This window comes from Aethalodelphis obliquidens, unplaced genomic scaffold (genome assembly GCF_003676395.1).
Source record: "Aethalodelphis obliquidens isolate GAN/ISIS:26980383/991018 unplaced genomic scaffold, ASM367639v1 scaffold16, whole genome shotgun sequence".
NCBI lineage: Eukaryota > Metazoa > Chordata > Mammalia > Artiodactyla > Delphinidae > Aethalodelphis > Aethalodelphis obliquidens.
In genome coordinates, this window is record NW_020837960.1 from 27,920,264 (window position 1) to 27,945,818 (window position 25,555).

Consider the following 25,555-nt stretch of genomic DNA (forward strand, 5'->3'; position numbering starts at 1 on the left):
TTACTCTGAGATTTCTCCCATGCCCGCCATGATTCACAAGCCTCTGGGGACCAGCGCCATCCAGATTACCTACCGGGGAGGCAGCCCAAACGTTCATGATAGTGAAGGGCCACTCGGCACCAGCCTGAGATGTAAAGTGAGCTCTTCACAAATGCCAGTTTACCTCAGGGATACCATGAGCAGACCAGGGGTAACGATACACAATTAGAAGGTGGGCATTAAGGCGTCGGAGCCTTGGGGACTTAGGAGGAAGAGAAGAGGGAGGGGCAAACGGGCTCTCTCGGAGGCAGGGTGGTCTCGTCTTAACCTGCCTGTCACACCGGCGCCAACACGGTAACGGACACGGCAGCTGGCCGTGGGGATGGGCACGCCAGGCTCCTACCTGCTTTCAGGCTGACAGGCTCCCTGGGAATTCTTCCCCAGCTATGCCAGGATGAATGACCCTCTCTAGGAAGACTGCTGGGCTAAGGTTAATGAGCGGAATCCTTCTTTCATTCAGCAAATACACACTGAAGGCTCGCTCTGTGCAGGCAGGCAGTCCTGTGCCAGAGATTTAGCAGTAAACCCGGCAGAAAACTCTAGTTCAGTGCTCGAGAGCACGGACCCTGGGATCAGACTGGGTCCAACCCTGGCTCTTTCATAAGCGTGAATGCTGGCAAGTTATTTAACCTCCGGGTCTCAGTTTTCTCACCTGTAAAATGGGGACAATAATGGTACTCCCTCTAAGAGTTATCGTGGGGGTTAAATGAGTTAGTACATGTAAAGAGGGAAGAGCAGGGCCTGGCACACAGCACGTGCTAGATACACATGTGTCTGTCATCATCACTGTCCTTATGGAATACGCAGAAGATCAATAGGGTACAGAGTAAAAGTTCTCATACATTAGGTAGTAGTAAGTGCCGAGGAAAAACTAAACAGGAAAAGTGTGCACAACGTGGGGAAGGAGCTGTGATTTTGGATCAGGAAAGGCCTCACTGAGAAAAGTCTGCAAGGGAGGGAGAGAGGGAGCCATGGGGTTTCTAGAGGGAGAGCATTCCAGGCAGAGGGCACAGCGAGCAAAATCTCGGAGGTGGGAGTGTGCCTGGGAGCACAAGGCGGGGAGACCAGAGTGGCTGCGGGGGACGACGGGAGGGGACAGAGGAGAGAAACGAGGTGGGGAGAGCGGGCTTGACCGGAAGCTCACCTGCTTGCTGCACGGACTCCTGGCCAAAGCGGCTCCCCTCCACCTCCCACCCACGTCTCCCGACGACGGCAAGGACAGGGCCCGGGCCGGGGCGCAGACTGACCTGCCGCTGGTGCTGACACCCGATCCGCAGCAGCTGTGCGCGGTGCTCCTCCTGGAGCTGGGCCACCTCGGTCTCGAACTGCAGCTGCAGCCGCCGCTCCAGGTCGCGCAGCTCGGCCTGCTGCCGCCAGCCCAGCCTGCGCACCTCATCCTCACAGCGCCGCTCCAGCTCCGCCTTCTCTCTCTGCAGCTTCTCGCACTTCGCCGCATGGAAGGCTGGGGACAGGGAGAGCGACACTTAAAAAACTGGCCAGGACGCACCGAAAGCGCTGCAGCCCCCACGAGTACCACGTCAAGGTGGATGTAAGGACCAAGGCCAGGTCCCCATCCTTCTGCAGAGCTTCACCATTTGTCAAGTGCTTTCCTCCCTACCACATTTGATCCCCAACACAGACCCTGGATGCTGGGGTGAACCTGGGCCCTGGGGAGCTCCGGCAACCGGCCCAAGGTCCCACTCAGCGTGTGAAGCATGAGCTGCGAAGGCAAATCTGGGCTTTCTGACCACAAGCCGCATGTTTCTGCCGCTAGATCAGGGCTCGCTGAGGGTCCACAGACCATGGGCATCACAGACACTGGGTGCTTGTTACACATGCACGCTCTTAGGCACACCCTGGTGGATCAGAAACCCCAGACAGGAGCCCAGCACGTCAACTCTTCACAAGGGCCACGGTGACTCTTACACCCATCAAGGCGTGAGACCCGGGCACGCCTGGAGGCTGGAGACAAGACGGGAGGCACGGGATTCTCTCCAGGCTGACATGCCGCATGGGACAATCGCAGAGGAAGTGTGCGTGTGGGTCCTTTCAGTGACCGAGACCTCACCAGCAGCATCCTTCCCCACTGGAGGAAGGACAGGTAACCACTCAACGCCCCTTTGCATGGGTGGGTCGCCCTGCTGCAGTTCTGGTTTGCTTCGCGGGGAGGGGTTGCAACAGCACTTAGAGTTCATGCCTCCCCTGGGCCAGAGCGGACTGCTCTCATTTCAAAGTCTCTTCCTCAACTGCAAACTGCTTCCAAGAAGGAGAAAGCCTTCCCTGACAATCTAGTCTGTTTAGGTCCCGTGGAGGTGACGATGCACACGCACGCAGACGTCAAAGTGGACGGACACCTCACTCGCTCCACAAAGACGGGGGCCTCTACGCTCCCTGCTCTGTGCTGCAGTCTGGGGAGGCTTGTCGCTTACTGAAGTTGAGTGAGCAGCATCGGTACTGGTTCAGGATAATCTGCACACTAGGGGTGGCTGTTATGATCAGGACCATTCATCCAAGGTAGTTACATGGCGTTTGAAACACCCTAATCAGAAGTCCTGCCCTAAAGGCGCAGCTAATTCAACGGTTTCTTTGCCACACTCGGCTCTCAAAGGGTTTGTTAATTAGCACAGGGGATGTTTAAAGACATTTGTTCCCTGGCGAAATGAGCTGTGGACGGGCTGGATCTTGCCCTGTGCGCACAGCGTGTAAGAGTCTGGCCAGCCCAGCAGCCTAACACTGTCCCCAAAGGCCTTCTTGGTCCAGGGCTTCACCTGGCCCTGTGTCCTGCGTCCCATCATTTTTTGGAGGATTCTGACACACAACCGTGAAGAGTTGTTAGGATGTGCCAGTGTAATCAGGGTGTACTGAGGGTGGGTGGAGGGAACCCCCATAGAGGACGCACCGTCTGCAGGGAATTTTAAAGCAATAACCACACTGACTTGAAAAGCCCTCTGCTTTTTGCTGTCACCTGTGCCAGCAACTCTAAAGCATGTTGGTGAAAAAATACTCCTCCGAAGTTTTTGGTTGGTCTACATTCTAAGCAATTGCTACAATTACCGTCGAGGTTTTTCAAAGCAATTTTTGTATTTTTAAAAAAAATCACAAACAGAGAAAAGTCGGAAGTACGGTACAAGGACATTATTGTCCAAATGACGTTTTCCCCCTGAACCATTTGAGAATCAGAGGCTGACTGCTGTCTCATCAACCCCGAATTCCTTAGTATATATTCCCTACAAACAAGGACATTCTCCTACGTAACCACAATGCAGTCATCAAAGTCAGGAATCAACACTGATCCAACAGTGCCCTCCAACGCTCAGACCCATTAAAATTTCACCAGCTGTCCTAATAATGTCCTTTCTAGAAAAAGGATCTCGTTCTGAATCACGAGCTGCATTTAACTATCCTCAGTCGCCTTTTGTCTGGGATACTTCCTCGGTCTTCCCTGGATTTTCAGGACCTGGACACTTTTGAAGATGACAGGCCAGTCTTTCCATTTGGCCTCTCTGAGCTTTCCTCATTATTACATTCAGGTCAGGTAGGCCTGGCAGGAATATCACAGACTTGGCACTATGTGCTTCTCATCTGAATATCAATCGAATCATCTATAAATTGAAATTTCTTTTTTCTAACTGCTTATAGAGTGAGTCAGGAAAGTTAGGCTTATGATTGATTATCACAACGTTATCCTGAAAATGATTTTGTGGTATAGAGGAGGGAGTGTTACAAATGCTGGGTGTCAAATACGCTAGGGATTCCCTTGAACATATATCTTATTGTCACACCTGCTGTGAGTAAGTCTTTCCGGTCAGGTATAGGTACCTCAGGACGAATGGTTGGGCGTGCACCGGGCTTCCCACCACAAGTAGTGAAAGGGCGTTTTGCTCAATCGCTAACAAATACAGCAGGAACAGCAGACTCGGGCTGAGGCTTTCTGGTCCCTGGTAGTGAGGTCACGGGAGGCTACAGTCCCCACAGAAAGAACCTACCAGGAGCTAAAGGTCACAGTGGCTCAGGCCTGGAGGTGGTGGTGAGGAATCACCTGTTCCCAGGAGTCTGAGCCCCGGCTGAAACAGAGCTCCAGCTTTCCCCAAAGACCCTCCAACTTGGGGAAGTTATTAGAATTTCACCAGGGACCCTAGCTAGTGAAAAAGCTATCAGGATCCACAGACTAGGGAAGAGGTGTATATATAAAGACAGGTTTATCCTAGGGTGACTGGGTTTTAACAGAACAAAGACCATGGAACGTCCATTAAAAAACAGTGTTTCATGGATTGAGACAAAGCCAGATTGAGGCCAACGGAGAAGCACTTAGTTACACACACACTCTTTTTCCTATTCGTTTCCATCATGGTTTATCACAGGAGACTGGATATAGTTCCCTGTGCTCTGCCCATCCTATATGTAATGGTTCGCATCTACTAACCCCAAACTCCCAGTCCATCCCTCCCCCACCCCGCCAAGGAGCAATTATTTTACCTACATTGGGGGAGGGTGGAGTGTCATCCAAAACACAAGAATGGCGGGGGGCGGGCACAGGGCAGTGACGGGTAAGGCCCGGGCAGCGAGCCCCGGGGCGGGTTTCTGGGTGCATGGGGGGCCTCTTTGGAGGGTGCTCTTGTTTCCGTAGAACTAACTTCCTAGCCGTCTTTGCCCCATGCATCCTGCCCCGGTGGATGGGATCAAAATGAAGCAGTGACAATAACATGTTTGTTTGTATTTAAAATAGGTCCACAAAGCAGTGCAGAGATGAAGCACAAACAGCCAGGAAACATGAGAACAGATGGTCGGCACCATCCATGATTCAATACGTGCAGATCAAAGCAGGAGATGTTGTCCACCTACGAGGCTGATCAAAATGAAATATTGTGATAATACAGGGCGGGTATGAGGAAACCGGCCTTCGAGGGACCGATGGGGGGGTATGACTGAGAGCTGCTTTCGAGGGCCAAGTATCTTTCAAAATTTAAAAGCTAGGGATGGGAGCTTGAGAAGGGTGACAGCGAAAGGATTTCTTTTTGGGGTGATGAAAATGTTCTAAAACAGATTATAGTTACAGTTGCATAACTGTGAATATACTAAAAACCACTGAATTGTTTTCAATTCACATTTTAAATGAGTGAATTTTATGGTACGTGAATTATACCTCAATAAAGTTCTTACCAAATATGGAAAGAAAATCTGCAAAATAACATGACAGGAAAAATATCTCAGAGGATAAATTTAGATGTTTTTGTAGAGGAAAAGTTCACGTTTGGACTTTGAGATTCTGTGTAACAATGATGACGATGTTTGCTGACAAAATAAAAATTCCACCACGACACTGTTTTATACGCGCACACACACACGCACACACGGATATCTGTGGAGCCTAAGGGAACCTGAGAACCACTCTTACTGCTTCTTAACTAGAAATAGCACATAAGACTCAAATGAAGATAATAAAAAATGCTCATCATGTATTTTTCTTTAACAAGTACTATTTTGTATGGGAAAAATGTATTTGTCATATACTAATATCAGTATCTTTAGGAAATCAGAACAGTAAGTTGACTATATAGATCGCATAGATGGAATAAAACAAAAAGGTAAAGAAATGAATAATAACAAATCAGTTACACTGGAGGAAAAATTAAATGACACGTATCTTTTAACCTAACCACTTCACAAGGGCACAAAAAATTTGGTCAAGGATGACTACTACAGCACGATTTGCCTTCAGGAAATAGTGGGGGGCTAGTTAAACAAATGATGATAAACCCACTATTCACACAGGACAACTACTACGTGCCACGGCGTACGGGTAACCAGTAAAAAAATAAGGTGAATCTTTTCATGTTATCGTGGAATGATCTGTAATACACCGTTAAACAAAAAAGGCCAGATGCAGAAAGAGGATGACGGTGTACTTGTACTTGGAATGGAAATGCATCTGTATTTCTGACCCTCCCTTAGAGGCTGTGCGTTTCAGTTACAGGGCTCACTGCCCAACAAACACCTGCAACAGTATGTATTTGAGAAAATCCTATTACGTGCTTTCATATTTTATGAGTTAAAACATTTTTAAAAATTACTACCATGACTAAGGAGAAGACTAGGTTTTAAAAGGTTATGTAGCCTGTGGTCAGAAAGGATAGGACTTTTCCATCTAACGTGCGATTTTATTTATGTTCGTGGCAGGATGATTCACGGGCCTGGCACTCTTTGGAGGGGTCAGAAATGACTGATTTTCATCCGACAGCTGTCCCTGAACTGTACTGTTGCCTTAAACAAATCATGAGCTTGGCAGGCCTCAGTTTTGCTGTCTATGAAGTGGCAACGTAATCACTTTCCCACATATAGCACCAACCCCCAAATTCCCAAGCGCTATTATATATGAGAGGTGACACTTCTATTCTTGAAATGACCCCATGTCATAAGCCCCAGGCCTGCAGAAGATATTGGATAAGAAGCGCAGCTGAGGCACCAGGGAAAGAGCTCCAGTAACAGAGTCCCTAAAGAAATAAACATCCTCTTGCCTCTGGTAAATCTTGAAAAATGTATCTATTGGGGCAGATAGGGATTAACGTAGGCTAATTTAATGGGTAACATCTGGAGTCTTGCTTTCATTATTTCTATTCATGAGAAAACATTTGGTACTTTATAGTGTGAGAGGCAAACACCACAATAATAAATCCCTAGAAACTAAGAAGCTGAGAAAATAATTTCTAAAAGAACAGGATTATGACAGGCCAGGAGTGTTATGACATTTCTAATTCATAAGCGTGAGTTTGAAAAGCAAAAACAAGATTATCAGAGTCTGTTGTACAGTTTTAAATCATTGAACATATAGATGTATGTATGCATGAATATATAGCGTGTGTACCCGGTATATACATATATACCACAGTTCATAAATCAGAGAGAAAAAAACCCAGTGAGTAAGATCAATTTTCTTTAAACAATTGCCCCAAATGTCCCTTGAATAATTACAACTTGTTATTGGTTTACCAAAGACGTAGCAAACATTAGTAATTACAGCACTAGACTTAAACTGGAGAAAATTATCTGGCTCTAACTCATGATAAAGCATAAGGAATGATACTATACTGCCTTTTATGTCACAGGAAGTGCTTTAGATATAACGATCATAAAATAAGCCATCTAAATATGAAGAAATGATACTGTACATAAATACATGGTACTATTATAACAGTCACTGTTACGGGCTCAACTGTGTGCCCCCAGAATTTATATGTTGAAGTCCTAACCGCCAGTACCTCGGAATGTGACCATGTTTGGAGACAGGATTTTTACAGAGGTAATTAAGTTAAAATGAGGTCACTAGGGTCAGCCCTAATCCAATATGACTGGAGTCTACAGGACACAGACACCTGTAGAGGGAAGGCAAGGTAGCCATCTATAAGCCAAGAGGAGAAGCCTCAGAAGAAACTAACCCTGCTGGCATCTTGATCTCAATTTCCAGCCTCCAGAACTATGAGAAAATTAATTTCTGTTGTTTAAGTCCCCCAGCCTGCGGTACTTTGTACGGTAGCCCTAGTAAAATAATAGTCAGTATCGTTACATAGTGACAGGACATCTCACAGTAGATAAAAGATTAAGTTGTTTCTTTGAGAGATGGGGAGTAACTGAAAAGACAAAATAACTTTAAAGGAAAAAATGTAATTTAAAAATTACCCGCAACTCACTACACAAAGAAAATGAAATTTTCCCTTTGTGTAGTCCCTTCATAGCTGTTGCAGTGGTATGACTTCTGAATATTCTGTTAGGACGTTTCCATGTCTTCCTACTTAATATTTTTACGGCTACCTTGTACTTTCATGTGGCTGCACCGTAATTTACATGTCCTTATTGTCGGACATTTGTTTTGTGTCACTCATATACTGTTCTGCTTTGTTCATCAGGGCAAATTTCTAGGAGTAGAGTTACGTGGGGTTAAAGATTGTGAGCGTCTTTGTGAAGCTTTTTGGGTTTTTTTTTTTTTTTTTTTTTTTGATGGCAGTGATCCTGTAACAAATCAGTGCCCACCAGGGGGAGCTATAATGCCTGGGAAAGCCCTCTGGTGGCGAAGGTCTCTGTCCACACTTGTCAAATCACAATGACCCACAGGAGGCTGCAGGCTCAGTCCATGAAACGCGCTGCCTGAGATCCTGGCCACACTGCCCTCTACTGCCCCGCTCTCTCTTTCTCTTTCTTTAGGACCTTCTTTTTGATGAAAATGTCAACAAGAGAGAAAAGGAGGGGCTGAGATGGAGGAAAGGTTCAGAGACTAGGAGTAGAAATGGGAGTGAAAGAGCCAGGGGGAGAGTCCTGGGTCTCCCGGCATCTTTGCAGGTCCGTGCGGTATCCCCAGGGCCCGGTCAGAGAGGCAGGTGGAACATCAGTAGACAGTAATTGAATTTACTGAGCACCTGCTACGGGCCACGCCCAGTCCCATGGTGAATCAGACACGCTGTCAGGTGGGCAAAGACAGACGCGGGCAAAAATTTTAAACGGCAAAAAGTTAGATCGTGAAAACCTGAGACAACTGTAGTGAAGGACGTTAAATGAGAGCAACGCTAGGGAAGGGCTAGGGCCGGGGTCAGATTCCGGCGGCCGGCGGATGAAGGAGGTGCCGGAGAAAACACCACCCAGGTGGATGTGAACGACGGGGAAGGGGCGGCGTCCAGAGAGCTAGAGGTAGGGGTTTCGAGGCGCAGGAACCGCCAGAGCAAAGGTCCGGAGGTGGGAACACTCGGCTCACTTAAGGAACAGGAAGACAACACGGGGCTCGAGGACCCGTGATGGAGCCAGTGGGGGGAGGTGAAGATGGAGAGAGGCGGGGTCAGATCACGCGGGGGCCCGTGGTCCCCGGAGAAGAGTGGGGATTGTAGTCCTCTAACTGGAAGACCGCCCTCCCCCGCCCCCGCCAGTCTTAAACTGGGGAAAACAAGAGCTCATGAAGCTTTTACAAGAGCCCCCTGGTGGTCGCATGGAGAATTGCCCGACAGAGGCAAGGAAAGCCGCGCGGAGGACATATCTGGGGTCCAGGCGGATATAACGGTGCCCGGGACTGGGGATGCAGACTGGTGAGGGCTGGATGGGTGTGCGAGGCATTTGGGAGGCAAAGCCACCTTCATCTGCTCCTGGATTGGACGAGGGAGGTGAGGGAAAGCCAGGAATCGGCATCGAGGATGACTCAGGCTATTGGTCTGAGCGACTGGGGACGGTGGTGCCGTTTAAGGAGAGGCAAACATCAGAGGAGGAGTCGAACCGGGGAGAAAGGCACACATTAGGCACCAAATAAATCTCTACTGAACTAATAGCCGGATTCATGTACATATAAGGGCCCATGGTTCACAAACGTTATGGTGGAATTCACCTCTGGTTCACGGTACCCAAGAAGGGCCCTTCTGGATGCTGTCCATTAGTATGAAAAATGTGAAATTCAGGACTGCTGAATTTTGACAAGCCTTGCGACACTTCAATCATTAACGATAATATTTCATTTCGCGTGGGCATATGCTGTGGCCTATTTTATAAGTGTTGAAGTCTTAAAAGCATGAGACCTCAGGATAAACTCTCATTATTAAATCTCCCCCAGTGAGGCAGGCACAGGTTGACAGATGTGCTTCCCTACCTGAGGGTGTGTAAATGGTTCGGGGGAGAATACGAGAGGCACGGGATGCGGTAAGATGAAGGGCACTTTCTAGCTGCTAGGCGTTTCCAATGCTGTGGAACAAATACGGAAAGGTTTCTCATCAAGGTGGCTTTTTAGAGTGCATTAACATTTACCTGTGGGTCAAATTTTGGGAACACGGCCTCCAAACTGGATGACTATATATATAGGAGCCTCAAGATCCCCAAATATGTGTCCTGAAGTGCCCACTTACACCCCACCCCTTTACAACTTAAACTTCCACACAGAATGACAGTAAGAAACCCTTCCTGCACACTGAATCCGGACTGTCAAGAGTTTCCAACAGATTAGAAGGGGTGGGGAGGGGTTGGGGAGTGAGAGCCCAGGACAGAAGTGGTCAGGTGACACCCAGAAGGGACAGGAGACAAAGGCAAGACTCAGTAAGGCGGGAGAGGCAGAAGGAGCCCTGGTCTCCAGGCCAGGCTCTGCGGACACGAGCTGTGGGAATTTTGGCAACTCACTCAACCTCTCTGGGTCTCCACATCCTTATCCGTAAAATGAGGAGGTCAGGCACTGTTACAGGCTGAAGTGTATTCGCCTTAAAGTCACATGTTGAAGCCCCCATCCCCAGGACCTCAGAGTGCAACCCTATTTGGAGATGGGGTCTTTGAAGGGGTGATTAAGTTAGAATGAGGCCATTACAGTGGGGCCCTAGTCCAACATGACTGGTGTCCATACAAGAAGAAAAGCCACCAGGGATGTCTCAGAGGCCAGGTGAGGACACAGGCGGAAGAGGTCCTCCCAAAGGCCAAGGACAGAGGCCACAGCAGAAACCAGCCAGCCCCCGATCTGGACTTCAGCCTCCAGAACTGTGGGAAAACAAATGTCTGTTGTTTAAGCCACCCAACGTATGGTATTTTGTTATAGCAGCCCGAGCGGATGAAGATAGGCACCTTTAGTGTTAAGCCCCCTTCTGCCCTGGCATGCTAGAATTCTATGGATATTGGAATGGTGACCAAGGGTCATCAAGAAGAGTTTATATTTGCCCACTGTCCTCTCTTGAAGAAGACAGGGAAGGGTATACCATTTTTATGATGATCTCCCTCCAAAATGGAGCCCTAACGAGAGAAGCTTCACCTGCAGAGAAAATGTGCTTTGCAGAATGACTCAGTGCCCAGCGACAGGAGACATTAGTAGCAATATCAACGACTGACGTTTCTGTGCCTTCATTTATGAAGCTCTTTAACACACAATATTAACTTGTTTAAATCTTTGCAGCGAATTTCAAAACTGGGGGAAGCCAGCATTTTTGCTCTGATTTTATAGAAGAGAAAATGGAGGCTCAGAGGGGTTAAATCACTTGTCCAAGCTGACACAGCGAGAACTCGGGAGGTGGAAGTCCCTCCAGGTGCTCTGAATCTCAGCAGTGCTCTTTCGAATAGTAATAGTAATACTGCTCTTATGTTTTGGGAGAATGGAAACAAAGAAATATAAGGAGAAACAGATACAAAAATCCCAATTAGTTTAAGGTGCTTTTCGAGTCATAAATTACTTTGTGCCATTTCTATGTGTTCCTTAAGATAAAGGATGAGCCTTTCAACAAATGGATAATGACCGATCCTGTGTGTGAATGTAATTGCAATGCTTAGAAGTAACCTTCTTGGTCTGAGAGGAGAAAAATGCAAGTATGGGGGCAAAGGAGGAAAGAGGAAATGGATGTAAGAGGATGGTTATAATGATGAGTTTTGAAAAGAGAAACCAATGCCATCTACATAAGAACTAATAACACCACTGCCCATAAACAGGAAGCGGCTTTCTGGGGAGATGATTCTGCACAGAATCTGCTCTTTCCTCTCCTCCAGGTTAATTTGGGCTGCAAAGCCGGTGCCGGCTCATCTAACACACCATGGGAGCCGCTCTGACGGCTGGCTTTGAACAGGCCAGATAGTGGGTCCAGTGAGCATTTACTGCTTTTAATATTTTTTTTGTCCTGTCCAAAATGGTATTGAAAAATGACCCTTTAATTTTACCTCAAATTAATATTTGTTACATAAATTGAACAGTGAACATTATCTCTAGGTTGGACATCCTTTTTAGAAGGCGTTTTCAATAACTTCCTGAAAAATGTTTAAACAGAAGCTTCAGTTGAGATTTTGGACCCCTTCTCACTGGCTAGAACCCACCCTACAGGGTTCTAACCAGTGAACTCCTGTGACCCTGTCCCTTCCTTAGCTTCCTAGCTGGCGGGGATTCCACGGCGTGTTGCTGACCTCCACCCTCTATCCCAGTTTGGGGGCCCCATTGCCCTTATTTGCTTTTGGAGGGGATGGAGACCAAGGGGCTGCTAGATAATACATTTCAGTCCATTTGATGGTGGTACGTTTAAATACTGTCATTCCCTCCTTTAGGATGTCAAATGCATGGCCTGGATATTCTGTGTTCTCCATGGGATTTGGGACATTTTCTCGGAGGTTTTCCCAGACTTATGACTCTTTACTTGTTGTTCGAGGGTTTATCGCTTTTAGTTTTGCACAGGAATGAAGGGTTGATGTTTGAAATCTACAGAATCTAATTTTTAAAGAGGTGTGCATTTCCCCATGAACTCTTCCCATGTGCATTTCCCCATGAACTCTTCCCATCCTTTTGCTATACTACTTCCAAATACATCAAATCGACTGCAAGGAACAAAATGGACCACCTCGAATTATTTCTACCCACCAGTTTTAAGCATAGACACAGAAGAAGTTAAATTTTTAGGCAATTAATAATAGCTCAAGAGTATGTTTATGATGAGCATTAATACTTGTCTATTACTCTAGCTAGACCCCGTGCAGCCTTCCTCTATGGACGCCCATCTCAGCACAATGCCAGGCCCGGGCAGACTTCCATAAATACATGCTGGCTTGAAGAGTACCAGGGGATCACTTCCCTCAGAGGAGACAGCGGCCTGGGCAAGCCACACCCCTTTGGAGTTACCCAGGGCCTTCTCCAGTTGCAGCGAGCAGGGGCTACTGTTCGTTGTGCTGTGCAGGCTTCTCATTGTGGTGGCTTCTCTTGCTGCAGAGCACGGGCTCTAGAGCACGGGCTCAGTAGCTGTGGCACATGGGCTTAGTTGCTCCGCAGCATGTGGGATCTTCCTGGACCAGGGCTCGAACCCGTGTCCCTTGCATTGGCAGGCGGATTCTTAACCACTGCGCCACCAGGGAAGCCCATGGCTGTTTCTTTATGCTAGGTCCCACCCTAGCATTCATGAAGGGTGGGAAATATTCTTACTGTAATATTTCAGTGATTCTATGTACCCCCCCCTCAAAAAACAATAAACAACTAATAATAGAGGCCAGGCACGATGCTGAGCCTGGCACTTACTCTGAATTATCCCATTTCACCCTCACACTAGAAGCTGGGAGGTAAGTCCTAGTGCAACCCCCATTTCACAGATGAGGAAACTGAGGCTAAGAGGGCTTAATCTCCTGCACAGGAGCATTCACTAAGACCAAGTCTGTTGGACCCTGCAGCCCATGCTCCTGCCACAGCACTTGGAGGAAGGAGGTCTTTAACTCAGCACTGTGTAAAGACAATAACAGGACTGACCAAGAATGACTGAACCTCTTCTGAAATAACCGAGGATTTTACTTAACTGAAATACGTTATAACCTTTCTTAAAAGCTATAACATGGACCTCTGATATGGTCCCCAGATGTCCCCTACTGGGGATACCCACAGTCTTACTCAGGCCCCCTGCCAGCACAGCCGGGATCCTGCTGGTCCAGAGCCTAGCCCAACCTCTCCATACTCATGCCTGTGTGTGCGGTGACTCTCCCTCTCTTACAGGGTCTCACCTCCATCTAACAGCTGCCTCCCACCCCAGCCCGTCATGTACAGTAAGCACTGCCCGACTGGTTCCTTATTTATTGCTGGAGATTGTAAGCTCTTTGTGTCTCCATCACCCAGGAGCCTTTTGTACACCTGAAACTAACAACACTGTAAATCAACTATGCTTCAACGCTTTAAAAAGCCAAAAAAAAAAAAAAAGAAGAATAGAGAGGCAGACATGAAAACAGAACCAAACAAAAACGCTGTCTCAGAGTAGGTCTGGGAGGCATGTTAGACGCTCTAGCTAGAGGCAAGTGCTGTTTTTGTCACAAGCATTTCTGGTTACTGATGGTTTTTAATCGGGGAAGTGACAGGGGATGGACGCTAGGGGCAGGAAGGAAAGGAAGGGAATGAGTGAGAAGGCGTTTGCAAAAGGAGAGATGAGGTCACTACAGGAATGAAAAGGAGAGGACAGAAGTAGGACGAACCTCTGAGCTAGAATCAACAGAACCTGGGACTTCCTGGACATCAAGCATGAAGCAGACGCAGAGGCAGAGTCGGCGATGCCCCCCATTTCCTGTACCGGTTTCCTCTGCAAACTGTGGTGTCAGTAACTGAGCTTCAAACTGTGGTTGAGCCTACCTGTCCCCCATCTCCCTTTCTTTCTTTTATTCAAAATACTCTCTAAGTGTTAGCAGAAACGGATGCCCTGCTGGTCACGCCATCTTCCAGCCTCCCTTGCAGCTCCATGGAGCCACATGACTGTCCTTGGGTCAAGGGATGTGAAGAAGTGATGTGGCAACTTCTAGACCAGATTCTTACGAGGGAGCTGCTTGCCCTCGACTTTCCCTCCTTCTCCTTCCCTCAGGATGAAACCTGGGGCTTCTTGTCTGCGGACAATTACACGAGAGAAAAATACCCCTCTTTCTTATTTATTCCATTGAATCTGGGTGCCTTTTTGTTACAGCAGCTTAGCTGGTACCTGAAATAAATTAGGACTGTGACAGGAGAAGTGGCGATTTGGTTCTGCTTTCAAGTGGGGAGCGTGGGGTAGGTGGAGACAAAATTAATTGCTCCTGAAGAGCTGTACTGCCTGTGGTTCACCAAGAGGTGACCTCAGGAGAGACCAGGACTGGGGCCATGGTCTCGGGAGGGCACTGCTTAGGGGGTAGTTGAAGCCATAGGGGTAGATGAGATCACCAGGGAGACCATGGAGAGTGAGGAAAGGGGGCTTAGGACAGCATCAGGGGCAAAAAGGGATTTTTAAGGAGAAAGCCACTAACTTTATTTCATGCTATAATCATTCACTGCCATGTCTGCTTTTCCAACTAGTTACAAACTCTTTGAGTTCTTGGATTATAGCTTACTGATCTCAGGACAAAACACTGAGAACACGTTTATGCAAAACAGGCATTCAAATTGATCTTAAGAACGACACTTAAAATGCTTCATATTTCAGGAACAGGTTTGCTTTCTATTCTTGATATTCGAGACTGTAGACTGAGGCCATCCTGAGTCAGTCTTTAAGTGCTGGGAATCAGAAGACAGATCATGAGCACGAAGAGGGTGGGCCAGGTGGGAGTGTGGCAGCCTTGAGAGCACCTGCGTGCCCAGGTGAAGGGGGCGTCTGCCGTTCAGCAAAAAGACAAACCGCGCAAGAGAAAGTGGGCGACAGATGGCTCATGGAAGATATCCAATAGCTAATTAGCACATACAAGTGCTCAACTTCCTTAGTGGTCAGGGAAATGCAAATTAAAACCACGATGAGATACTGTTCACACCTGCTCTAACGGCGAAAACAACAACAACATAACTGACAACACTGAATGTTGGCAAGCATGTGGAGAGACTGGAACCCTCAAACACTCTGGGGGACGGCGCAAGAATGGAACAGCCATTTCCAGAACTGTTTGGAAGCTTCTCCTAACGTGAAACTCACATCTGTCCTATGAGCCAGTCATTTCTCGTGTAGGAATTTAACTGAGAGAAATGAAAAGCATCTCTGTCCACAAGAAGACTTGTGCGAGGATATTCATAACAGCCTTATTTATAACAGCAAAATGTGGACACAACCCAAATGTCCATTAGCGGAAGAGTGGATAATTCATGTTGGCATATGCACGCCAATGGAACGTGACTCAATGAAAAGGAACAAACTACTGATATGCTCAGCGACGTGGATGAATCTCTCATGCAGGGCAAAAGCACCCAGACACCCAGACGCAAAAGACCATATACTGTCTGATCCCATTTGTAGGAAATCCAAGACCAGGCGAAACTAATCTATGGTGACAGAAATACGGAAGTGGTGGCTTCAGAGGTAGGGAGGGGGTGGAATTGACTGGAGAAAGAGGCCTGGGGGAACTTTCGGGAGTGATGTAAACGTCTTACGTCTTGTCTTGGGTGGTGATTATATGGATGTATTCACAGACAAAGATCATCAAGCTGAACACTTAAAACAAAATGAATAATCAGGGCTTCCCTGGTGGTGCAGTGGTTGAGAGTCCGCCTGCCGGTGCAGGGGACACGGGTTCGTGCCCCGGTCCGGGAAGATCCCGCATGCCGCGGAGCGGCTGGGCCTGTGAGCCATGGCCGCTGGGCCTGCGCATCCGGAGCCTGTGCTCCGCAACGGGAGAGGCCACAACAGTGAGAGGCCCGCGTACCGCAAAAAAAAAAAAAAATCACCTTAAAACAAAATGAGTAATCTTTTATATTTATCCACACATTTACCATTTTGACAATCTTATTTCTTTCCTATAATTCCAAGTTTCTATCATTTTTAAAAGATGTTTTCTCTGGATACTGACTTCTGCTTTTGTTTTTTTTTATTATTCTTTAAGCAGTTCAAACACGTCATTCCACTGCCTTGGTCTGTTTCTGGCGAGGTTAACTGTCACTCACAGCCCTGTCCTCTGTATGTGATGTGTGTCTTTAGCTAGGCTGTCTTTGGTGTGATGTGTATATTTGCATTTATCCTGTTTGGGGTTCACTGCTTCTTGGGTCTGCAGGTTGCTCTTTTAAAAAACCAAATTTGGGATGTCTTTGCACATCATTTTTTCCAAAAAGATTTCCCCCAATCACTCGCTCTTCTCCTTCTGACAAGCCAATTACACATCTCTTACACTGCCACAGGTCCCTGACACTCTGTTCATTTTCTTTTAATCTTTTTTTTCTCTCTGTTCTTTAGATTGGATAGTATCAGTTGATTGTCTCCAATTCACCGACCCCTTTTCCTGCGGTCTCCAACCTGCTGTAAAGCCCAGCCAGTGAGTCTTGCATTTCAGAGATTCGACTCTTGGGTGCTAACATTTCCGTTTGGTTCTCTTGTAGTTTCTGTTCCTCTGTTGTGCTTCCCCACCTGGTTACTCACTACATTCCTCTTTTTCTGGAAGTGCTGGAACATGTTTAGGACAGTTTTTAAAAATTTCACATCTGCTAGTTCCGACATCTGGGTTATTTCAACACGCATGTCTACTGACTACTTTTCCCCTTGATTATGGGCCCTGCTTTTTGTAGGTCTAAGTTTTAAAAATAAGTGTTCAACATCATGGATGGTATACTGTAGGAAGCGTGTACTACTTTGTCTGTGTATTACTTTGCAGGCAGGTAAATTACTGGATGCCTTTGACTCCACCACACTTGGTTTTAGTCTTTGTTAGGGTGGGTCCACTTGAGTTTCCTAGAGAGACCCTTACTCTCGGTCATGGTCCTTACTCCTAAAGCCTGGCCTTTCTCAGGTCTTGTCTCGAGGTGCTCAGTGAGGTCTCTCCACCCTGGCTGGGCTGGAATCCAACGTCTCCCAGCACGATGCAGCCTCTGTTGCCCTCACCCATGTCAGTCCTGCAGCAGCTGCCCTCTGCCAGGTCTCCCCGCACATGTGATGCCCATGCTTCATCTAAGACCACCCGGGAACCCACCGTGCAAACTCCTGGGGCCTCCTCTGCATAGGTTACTGCTCTCCACTGCTCGGCCCCATGATTTCTTTCTTTTTTTAAAAAATTTTTTGGCCACATGGCATGTGGTATCTTAGTTCCCCGACCAGGGATTGAACCGGCGCCCCCTGCACTGGAAGCACGGAATCTTAACCACTGGACCGCCAGGGAAGTCCCGATGGCCTCACGATTTTTAGCTGCTTTAATCACCTGGATCTCTGGTAACTGCTTCTTCAGCTCAGCAACATGGCGGTCACTGCTGGAGCACCTCTCTGTGCTGTGGTCTGGTAAGTGACTCCAGGCAGAAAGCTGGGGCCAACAGGGGACTCAGTGTGATCCCTTTTCTTCAAGGATCACGGGCCTGTGCTGTCTATTGCTTGGAAACAACTGCCTTATATATTTTGTGTCTTATAGCTGTGTACAGTGGGATGTTAAGTCCAGTACTAGTTACTCTATAATAGCTGGAAGCAGGGCAGGCATGGGTACTTGGTAGAAGCTCCCAGGTGATTCTAACAGGCTTCCATCTCCTCCCATGGGGATCCCTGGCTAAGAACTGAGGTCCCAGGAACAAAAGCGGTATGCAGATGGCTGCCCAAGGCTATCTCAGTGAGATGCCATTATTATTATAGCACATGATTGATTCTGGTCCACTAAGCTGTCCTCTGATTACAATTTTAGCTTTCTAGGTAGATGTGCCTATAAGGAGACCTATCATTACTTATTGTAAATTAATAAATTGGGATTTTCGTTTTCTATATCAGGCTCTAGTAAACTTACTTAAAAGGCGTTTCCTGGGAAGTCAGAGCCATTCTTGGTGCACTACCGATGCCCACACTTAGGTGCCAGCCTGGTCTGTCCATCTGGAACCATCATTCTGATTAGCTAAATTCTGACCAAGTTCTTCAGCACTAGCTTTTCCTTTTTTTTTTTAAGAAAACAGCTGTGTTAAGGGGCCCTGAGATCAGAATCAGATGCATTATCACCAAAACCTAGTAAGTCTTTACACGGTTCCTTGCAATGCAGAGCTGGTCTAGTTATCATCTTCACCAGAATTAACCTCCTGAAGACCTGACATTTGGCTGAAAAACTGCGATTTTAATCAAAAAGAGTGATCTGAATATAACATAAGCATATACTGCAATTTATATATTACTTGATTCAAATTAACTGCCAAATTAAGGAAATAGATTGACAGTACTCTTGAAGCTGGACCTGGTGGTATCTGTGGTTACCTGAATGAGTGAGAGTAATTTCATAATGGCATTAGACAAGAAAAAACAAACGTCTAAAAAATCTATGAAGAGAGATTCACTGGAGTCTAATATCCCAAACACTGCCCTGCTTTGTATGCAAGTAGTTTAAAGAGTTTCACAGATACATTCATTTGCCCTATTCCTCTCGTTTAGGGGTCACCCCATGGAAAACCAGTCTTTACTATTTTTCCCATCTCCCAAAGGAGAAATTGAGTCAATGACGTCATTAACGCTGTTGATATAATTGCTCAAGTGTAGAAGAAGCACTTGCTCAATGACTCCTCCATTGCCTTCAAGCTCAGCTGTTTTACCCCTAAAAGCCCTTCCTGGACCCCTGGCCGGGTTACAAACCATCCTCTGAACTCCCAGACCTCCAGCACCTTACTCAGTACCCTGGGTCTTAAGTACCTGCTTCTGCATCTGCCTCCCCAGTGCCCAGGTGTCCCCTGAAGTCAGCGACCATGTCGCATCCTTCTTCCACTCCTGGTACACTAACAGGTGCATCTCCTGGGTTCAGTCAAGTTTATACAATGAAGCAATGAATGGTTCCCATTTAATGCGCTAAGCCCTGGGATGGGGCTCAAGATACAAAGAAAGATAAGAGGGATCCAAGTGCACGGGAAACTCACAAGTGGGCGGTGATTACATCTGCATAATTTGTATGTGACTGTCATTTAAAGCACTGTGTTTTGCAAGATGCTCTTCAGCAATTTTCAGGTTAAATCTATATAGCAGGTCACGTCTTTTTCTGCTTTTTCTTATCTTCCCCAAGACACCAACTGAAATCTTACAACACAAAGGCAGCATGCTATGGTCATGCTGGAAAAAGATAAGGACCCAGCTCCATTATCCTTAGTAGTTACGTGATTTGGGGTTTGCTTTCATTCTCTATAGCCACAATTTAGTCACCTTTACAACGGTGGTGGTATTATCTACCTTACCTGTCTGTCTCCTAGGGTTGTTGTCAGGATTAAATGAAATAATATGTGAAAGAGCTTTGTAAACCATACACCACTGTAGATATTGGATTTATTATGAAGTCACAATTGTATGGAAGCTGCTGACTCCAAGTTTCAAGACACTGCTTGTCCGCAGGGTAGTTTACGGGCAGCCCTTGGTATCCTTATTTTTTTCGGTCAATTCAGGTTAAGGATTAAACCCACAGATTTAAAAATATTAACATTATTCATAAAGGAGTAAATATTTCAGAGCATCACAAAACAGACATCTCCATATAAAATAACTAAAAGGTGCTATACCTATAGACTTCAAAGAATTTTATAAATATCAAAAAATGTGTTGCTGCCAGTTAGAATAAATCATTGTCTCAGAGAAAGTAGCAGCTTTGTGGAACTGTAGCTGAGGATGTATTTTCCATGGCAACCAAACCCAGTCTCTGGTACATCTAAGGGAGTTTGTGGTTTTGATATTACTGTGCATGGGTAAGCACCTGTTTGAGATAGAAACTAAAATGACTTTTAAAAATTACATTTACTGGGATAAAATCTCATCATGGCAGTTGACATCACTGGCTTGAATTTTTCCCAGCTCAGAACATCATTTTCCTATAGGAGGGGCAGGTAACTCCCAGACCTCGTCACGCTGAGTGGTCCACCTTGCAAAGAAAGCAGTATATTTGAATCTCTACTGTCACACTCAAATTTCTGACAGCAGACCAAACCTTCTAGATCAAATCTTCTAAATAACACTATTTGCACCCCACCACAGAACCTAGGACAGTGATAGTTAAATAGTAAATATGTATTTGGGTCCCCCCCCCGCCAAAGTTGTTGAGAAGATTGAGAAGATTCGACTCTGCTGATCAGAGAGAATTTCGTATTCCAGAGATGTGGTTTTTTTTTTTGATTCAATTCAACATAAATGTCTAATTTACTTTGTGGTTTTCTCTTTGACCCATGTGTTAGTTGTGTGTTGTTTAATTTCCAAGTGTTTGGAGTTTTCCAGGTATTTCTGTGCTACTGACGTATAGTCAGATTCTGTTAGAGTCCAAAACAGTCTGTATGGTTCAATTCTTTTATATTTGTTGAGGTTCGTTTTATGGCTCAGCATATGGTCCATGTAGGTCAATGTTCCACGTGTATTTGAAAAGGATGTACATTCTGCTTGTTGGATGCAATCTTCTATGAATGTCAGTTAGGTCCTATTGGTTGATACTGTTGTTTGGGTCTTTTAAATCCAACTGATTTTCTGCCTGTTCGTTCTCTCAGTACTGAGAGAGGAGGGCTGAAGTCTCCAACTGTAATAGTGGAATTGTCTATTTCTCCTTTCAGTTCCACAAGTTTTCGCTTCATGTGACTTGAAGCTCTATTTTTAGGCACACAGATATTTAGTATTTTTATGTCTTTTTGGTGAACTGACTCCTTGATCGTTATGTAATGGCCATCTTCATCCTTAGTAACACTCCTGGTCTGAAGTTTACTCTGTGATATTAACACAGACACTTCAATTTTCTTTGGATTGGTGGTAGCATGGTATATCTTTTTTCTATCCTTTTACTTTTAAATATCTATCTCTTTATATATGAAGTGGATTTCTCTTCGGCAGCCCATAGCTGCATCTTGCTTTTTTATCCAATCTGGCAAACTGTCTTTTAATTGGTGTGCTTCGAAGAGATATTTTTATAAATCAGAAAATGTACATTATTTTTGTGATCCCAAGATTAGTTATTTTTTCTGAGGTGTCCTCTTGGGTTTTGCATTTTAACTCATCTTTTTTAAAGCTGTGAGGGGAAGGAATACAACAGAATCTAATCTGAAACTTAAGGGAATTAGCATATACTGTGCCCTCAATTTTCTGCCAAACATTCTGCTAGATCCTTTGCTCTCATTCAGCTCGTGCGACAGGACTATTCCCTCCATCTTACTGACGGAGGCAAGTGAGGCTCCACAGCACAGCTCTCCCCTTCCTCCACAGTAACAAAATACCTGGGCAGGGTCACCAAGAAAAAAGAGCACATTTCCCAGTCCCCCTGTGACTAGGTTTGCCCTGTGACTTAGGTCTGGCCAAGGAGATATAAGTTCCTAGAAACTTTTCCCCAAGAGGAGCTGACCCACTGTTTCTGCTTCTTTGTTCGTTCCCTCCTCCATCCTACTACTGGACTAGAGATATGATGACCACGTGGCACCCAGTGCTGACCACTGCCACCCGGGACCACAAGGAGAAGCACCACTGTCTTGGGGATGGGTGAACGCTGAGCTGTTGGAAGCCTGGGCCCCCTGTGGACTCTGTGGAACGGAACCACACCTGCTTCTGGGTGCTTACCTCCTGACTTTTATATAAGGGAGGAATAAACATCTAGCTTGATTAAGCTACCATTGTTTAGGGAGTTTGTTATTTGTTCCTGAATCCGATCCTAATGGCAATAGCTTAGCGATGAATTAACTGTTACATAATTTAATCTACGTTTGGACAGATTCATACTAGCATCTATCATGGTTTTGGGTGGGAGTCATAGAGAACTGGGATACAAAACTATTTTGTTTATCTGATTTTTCAATCTATTAAATTAAAAGTTCCCAAAAAAAGGTGGTGGGGGAGCTGGGGATGCCGTGGTAAAGTTACGCATGATGTGTAAAGTTACGCACCATGTGTAAAGTCACGCACCATGTGTAAAGTCACGCACCATGTGTAAAGTTACTCACGATGTGTAAAGTTACATACGATGTGTAGAAGAATTCTAGACTTGGGCTAAGACCTGACTCTGTCCCATCCCAGCTGTGTGCTCTTATGGAAGTCACTCAACCTTTCTGAGCCTCAATTTCCTATAAAAGACACCAGCACCTACTTCACAGAGCTGTCTGAATGAATAAAACAAACATACCATATGACAGAGCTTGGTAAGTACTAAGTGCTTTGTAAATACAAGGGATTATGATCATAAATTGGAAGACACATTTTATGCATAAACCCTGGAAGGTGAAATCATCTCACAGATACACTTACAGTGGTGTGTGTAAACATATTTAGGTTGCTAGTTATAAATGAGAATAAGTTGAAAAGTTCATTCTATTTAGTAACTTAAGAACGTAATAACAAGTCAGGGTTTACTGTCATAAACTGAGATTTCTATCATACCTTTATATCAAGCTCTCAGAGGTCTTTCGTATGACTTTATTTCATGTTATAGAAAACATTCAGGTATGATGTTTTGTTTCAATAAGCTAACTTTAATCTAAATGGGGATTTAACCATTTAGCTTCCTGTACAATACCTGAGAAACTTTAACAGAAGGATTGCTTTGTTAATTACTGCTTTCTGTTTTAAAACTGTATTTCATGTTAAGTGTTTTTAAAGTTTTCAGTAGAGACGAAAAAGCAAAGTCCATCTTAAGTCTGAGGCTGGCAGAAAGCTAAAAACCCATGGCCTTGGCCTGGGAACAGCCAGAGCAGAGCTAACAAGTTCAAGAGAGGAAGGGGTGACAGAGCCACACGTGGGTGCAGAGAGAAGCTTTGTCCATCAGCAGTGGGACTGGGGCAGTGGCAGGTAAAGAAGGCTAGGAGGAGGGCGGCTGGGTGACTGAGAGCTTCAAAGATGAGAGGCAATTTCACAGCACATTCAGACAGTCACAGTTCTGAGCGGCCTCGAGGAAGGAATCTGGTGGGAGATGTGCAGTGCTGTTAGCGTTGGTCCAACTTGTGTCTGCACGTACATCTCAGCAGGGCTCTGGTCTGCCTGTGAGAGCACTGGGGCTAAGTAAGGAGTGTGAGCCAGAGGCCCCATTTGAACCTAGCTATTTATTGCATGTTTTTCTGTAGAGTTCATCTAATTCATATTTTTTTAATTCACATTTCTTATAGCTCAGGTTTTCTAATAAGGCAGCTTTGCTGGAGAGAACACCATAAATATCTACCTGATGGTGGTCAACAACCTGAAGCGTAACGTCTCAAAAGGAAGTAATCTGCTTCCGGGAAGAACATCTCACAAATCTATCTCGGCATCTACAAATGTAAAGGATGAGCCTTCAAGGATCCAGTATTTGACTTCCAAATTTGGAGAATGCCACTTTATCCAAAAATCAGGGCTCATATTTTAATAACTGTACTTTTGGGGAAATTTTAAGATGTGATTAAAAAATCATATATTAAATATGTTTCTAGCATCTTTACTTCTCCTTCCCTGGATGTGATGCTGGATTCTGGTTTCCTGGAGATCCGAAATGCCCTTTCATCCCACAACCAATACAGCTAGAGGAAGGCTTTTCCAAGGATAGACCCAATTCAGGCCAACTCCAAAGACAAGGCAAGAGCCATCAACCCTGGAGGGTGACCTGAGATGAGAAGCTTTCAGGAGGATGACTAGAGATCCCTGTCTTCATAGGAGATACAAATACCACAGATGACGGAAATTTCAGCCACTCCACAGGGACTCTACCCTTGGACCACAAAAAGCTCCATCCCAAACTACATCTTGGCATATGACTGGCAATTACGTGTCCCTTCTCAGGTGTGTGTGAGAGAGAGAGAGGGAGGAAGGGGGGGAGGGGGGGGGGGGGGGGGAGGGGGGGGGGGGGGGGGGGGGGGGGGGGGGGGGGGGGGGGGGGGGGGGAGGGGGAGGGGGAAATTGATTTAATTCCCTTCTTATAAGGCAACCCTAGCTACACTGAGATTAAATCCACCATAATCTTGTGCAGTGATTTACAGAATAAATATCCAGGACACTGCACATATAGATGAGTTTAAATCAAATGTGAAATCCTACCCAAATTATTGGTCCACACTTTTGAGATTATATTCCAACAAAATAACACAAGAGGAGAAAAGTAATTTGCAAACAGTACACTCACTGTAGCGTAATAGCAAAAACTGGTAAAACCCCAAACACTCAAAGGCGAAGAGTAGCTGATTCTAGCTTATGACAGAGTGTTTTATAACTCTTAAGTGACAAGTGCGATAAGTGTTTTTAATCCATGGAAGGAGGAATGGGTTTTCCTTTCCAAAGGTACGCAGGATGGGTAATGCCCCCAAATGGTCATGGCGCCTACAGGTCCAGGGCACATTCACTGGGGGCAGCAGGCACAGCTGGTGCTCAATAATTGTGCTCCCTCCCTTCCCACGTGCATCTACCCGAGCCTCAGTCACTGTACAGGCCCATCTCAGATGGCCCCTCCTGCATGGAGTCCTGGGTCGTAAGCTCCTCGAGGACATGAGCTGTGTCTTATCCACCACTGACTTGTCCGTATACGGCACCAGGTCATAGCTAGTCCACATGGTGCCTTTGTGCAAATCAGAAAAAAAGACCCCTTCCTGTGGGTGGCAGCAACCGCAGGCTGGGGTCCAGGGCTTGGTGAGCGGCTGCAGTGTGGGTGCATTTCAGCCCCCACTCAGAGGGGCGCCCCCTGCAAGGTATGACTGCTTCACCATCCATGGCGACCCTGCCTAGCCTGTGCCTGGCACATACTAGGCACCAAATAAATATTTGTTGAATGAACGAATGGACTGAGATTACGGAGAACTAAGGTTTTCTTCTTGGTACTTCTTACAGACGTCCCAACTTTAGCCAAGATCTTTGACCATGTCTCAGTTTACCGATCTCACAAATGTGGTGAAAAGACTATAGTCATTAAGACCTGGATCACCTCTGAAATGCTATGAAGCTGCCTGCTACATAAAGGTGCTCAGAAGCTTGTTAAATGAAGGAACTGGGCAGAGCCTTGGCGAGGTACCTTGGCTAGGTGTGGTAGAACAATACATTGCTTTTTGTCCCTGGAGCTCCTAAAACCCTTTGGATTTCCTGAGTGACAGGAGAGCCTTTGTATTTATGATGAGCTCCTTCTCTGAGTTTATGCTAACGAGGTAACTTACTGGGGGGCCCCTAGAGAGCCTCAGGATGGGGCTGGTCACAGGACAGACCAGGTGATTAGAGGGATGGAATTTTCAGCCCCA

The 25,555-nt window shown here is 46.0% G+C and overlaps 1 protein-coding gene across 4 annotated transcripts in view; it reads right to left on the reverse strand.

The window, feature by feature from the left end:
• MTUS2 (microtubule associated scaffold protein 2) overlaps positions 1 to 25,555 on the reverse strand; it is a 317,696-nt gene that overhangs the window by 19,923 nt on the left and 272,218 nt on the right. For all 4 annotated transcript variants that reach the window (XM_027116582.1, XM_027116584.1, XM_027116583.1 and 1 more), the window contains one exon: positions 1,287 to 1,501. In XM_027116582.1, the coding sequence (XP_026972383.1) occupies positions 1,287 to 1,501 (215 nt within the window). The remainder of the gene's footprint in view (positions 1 to 1,286; positions 1,502 to 25,555) is intronic.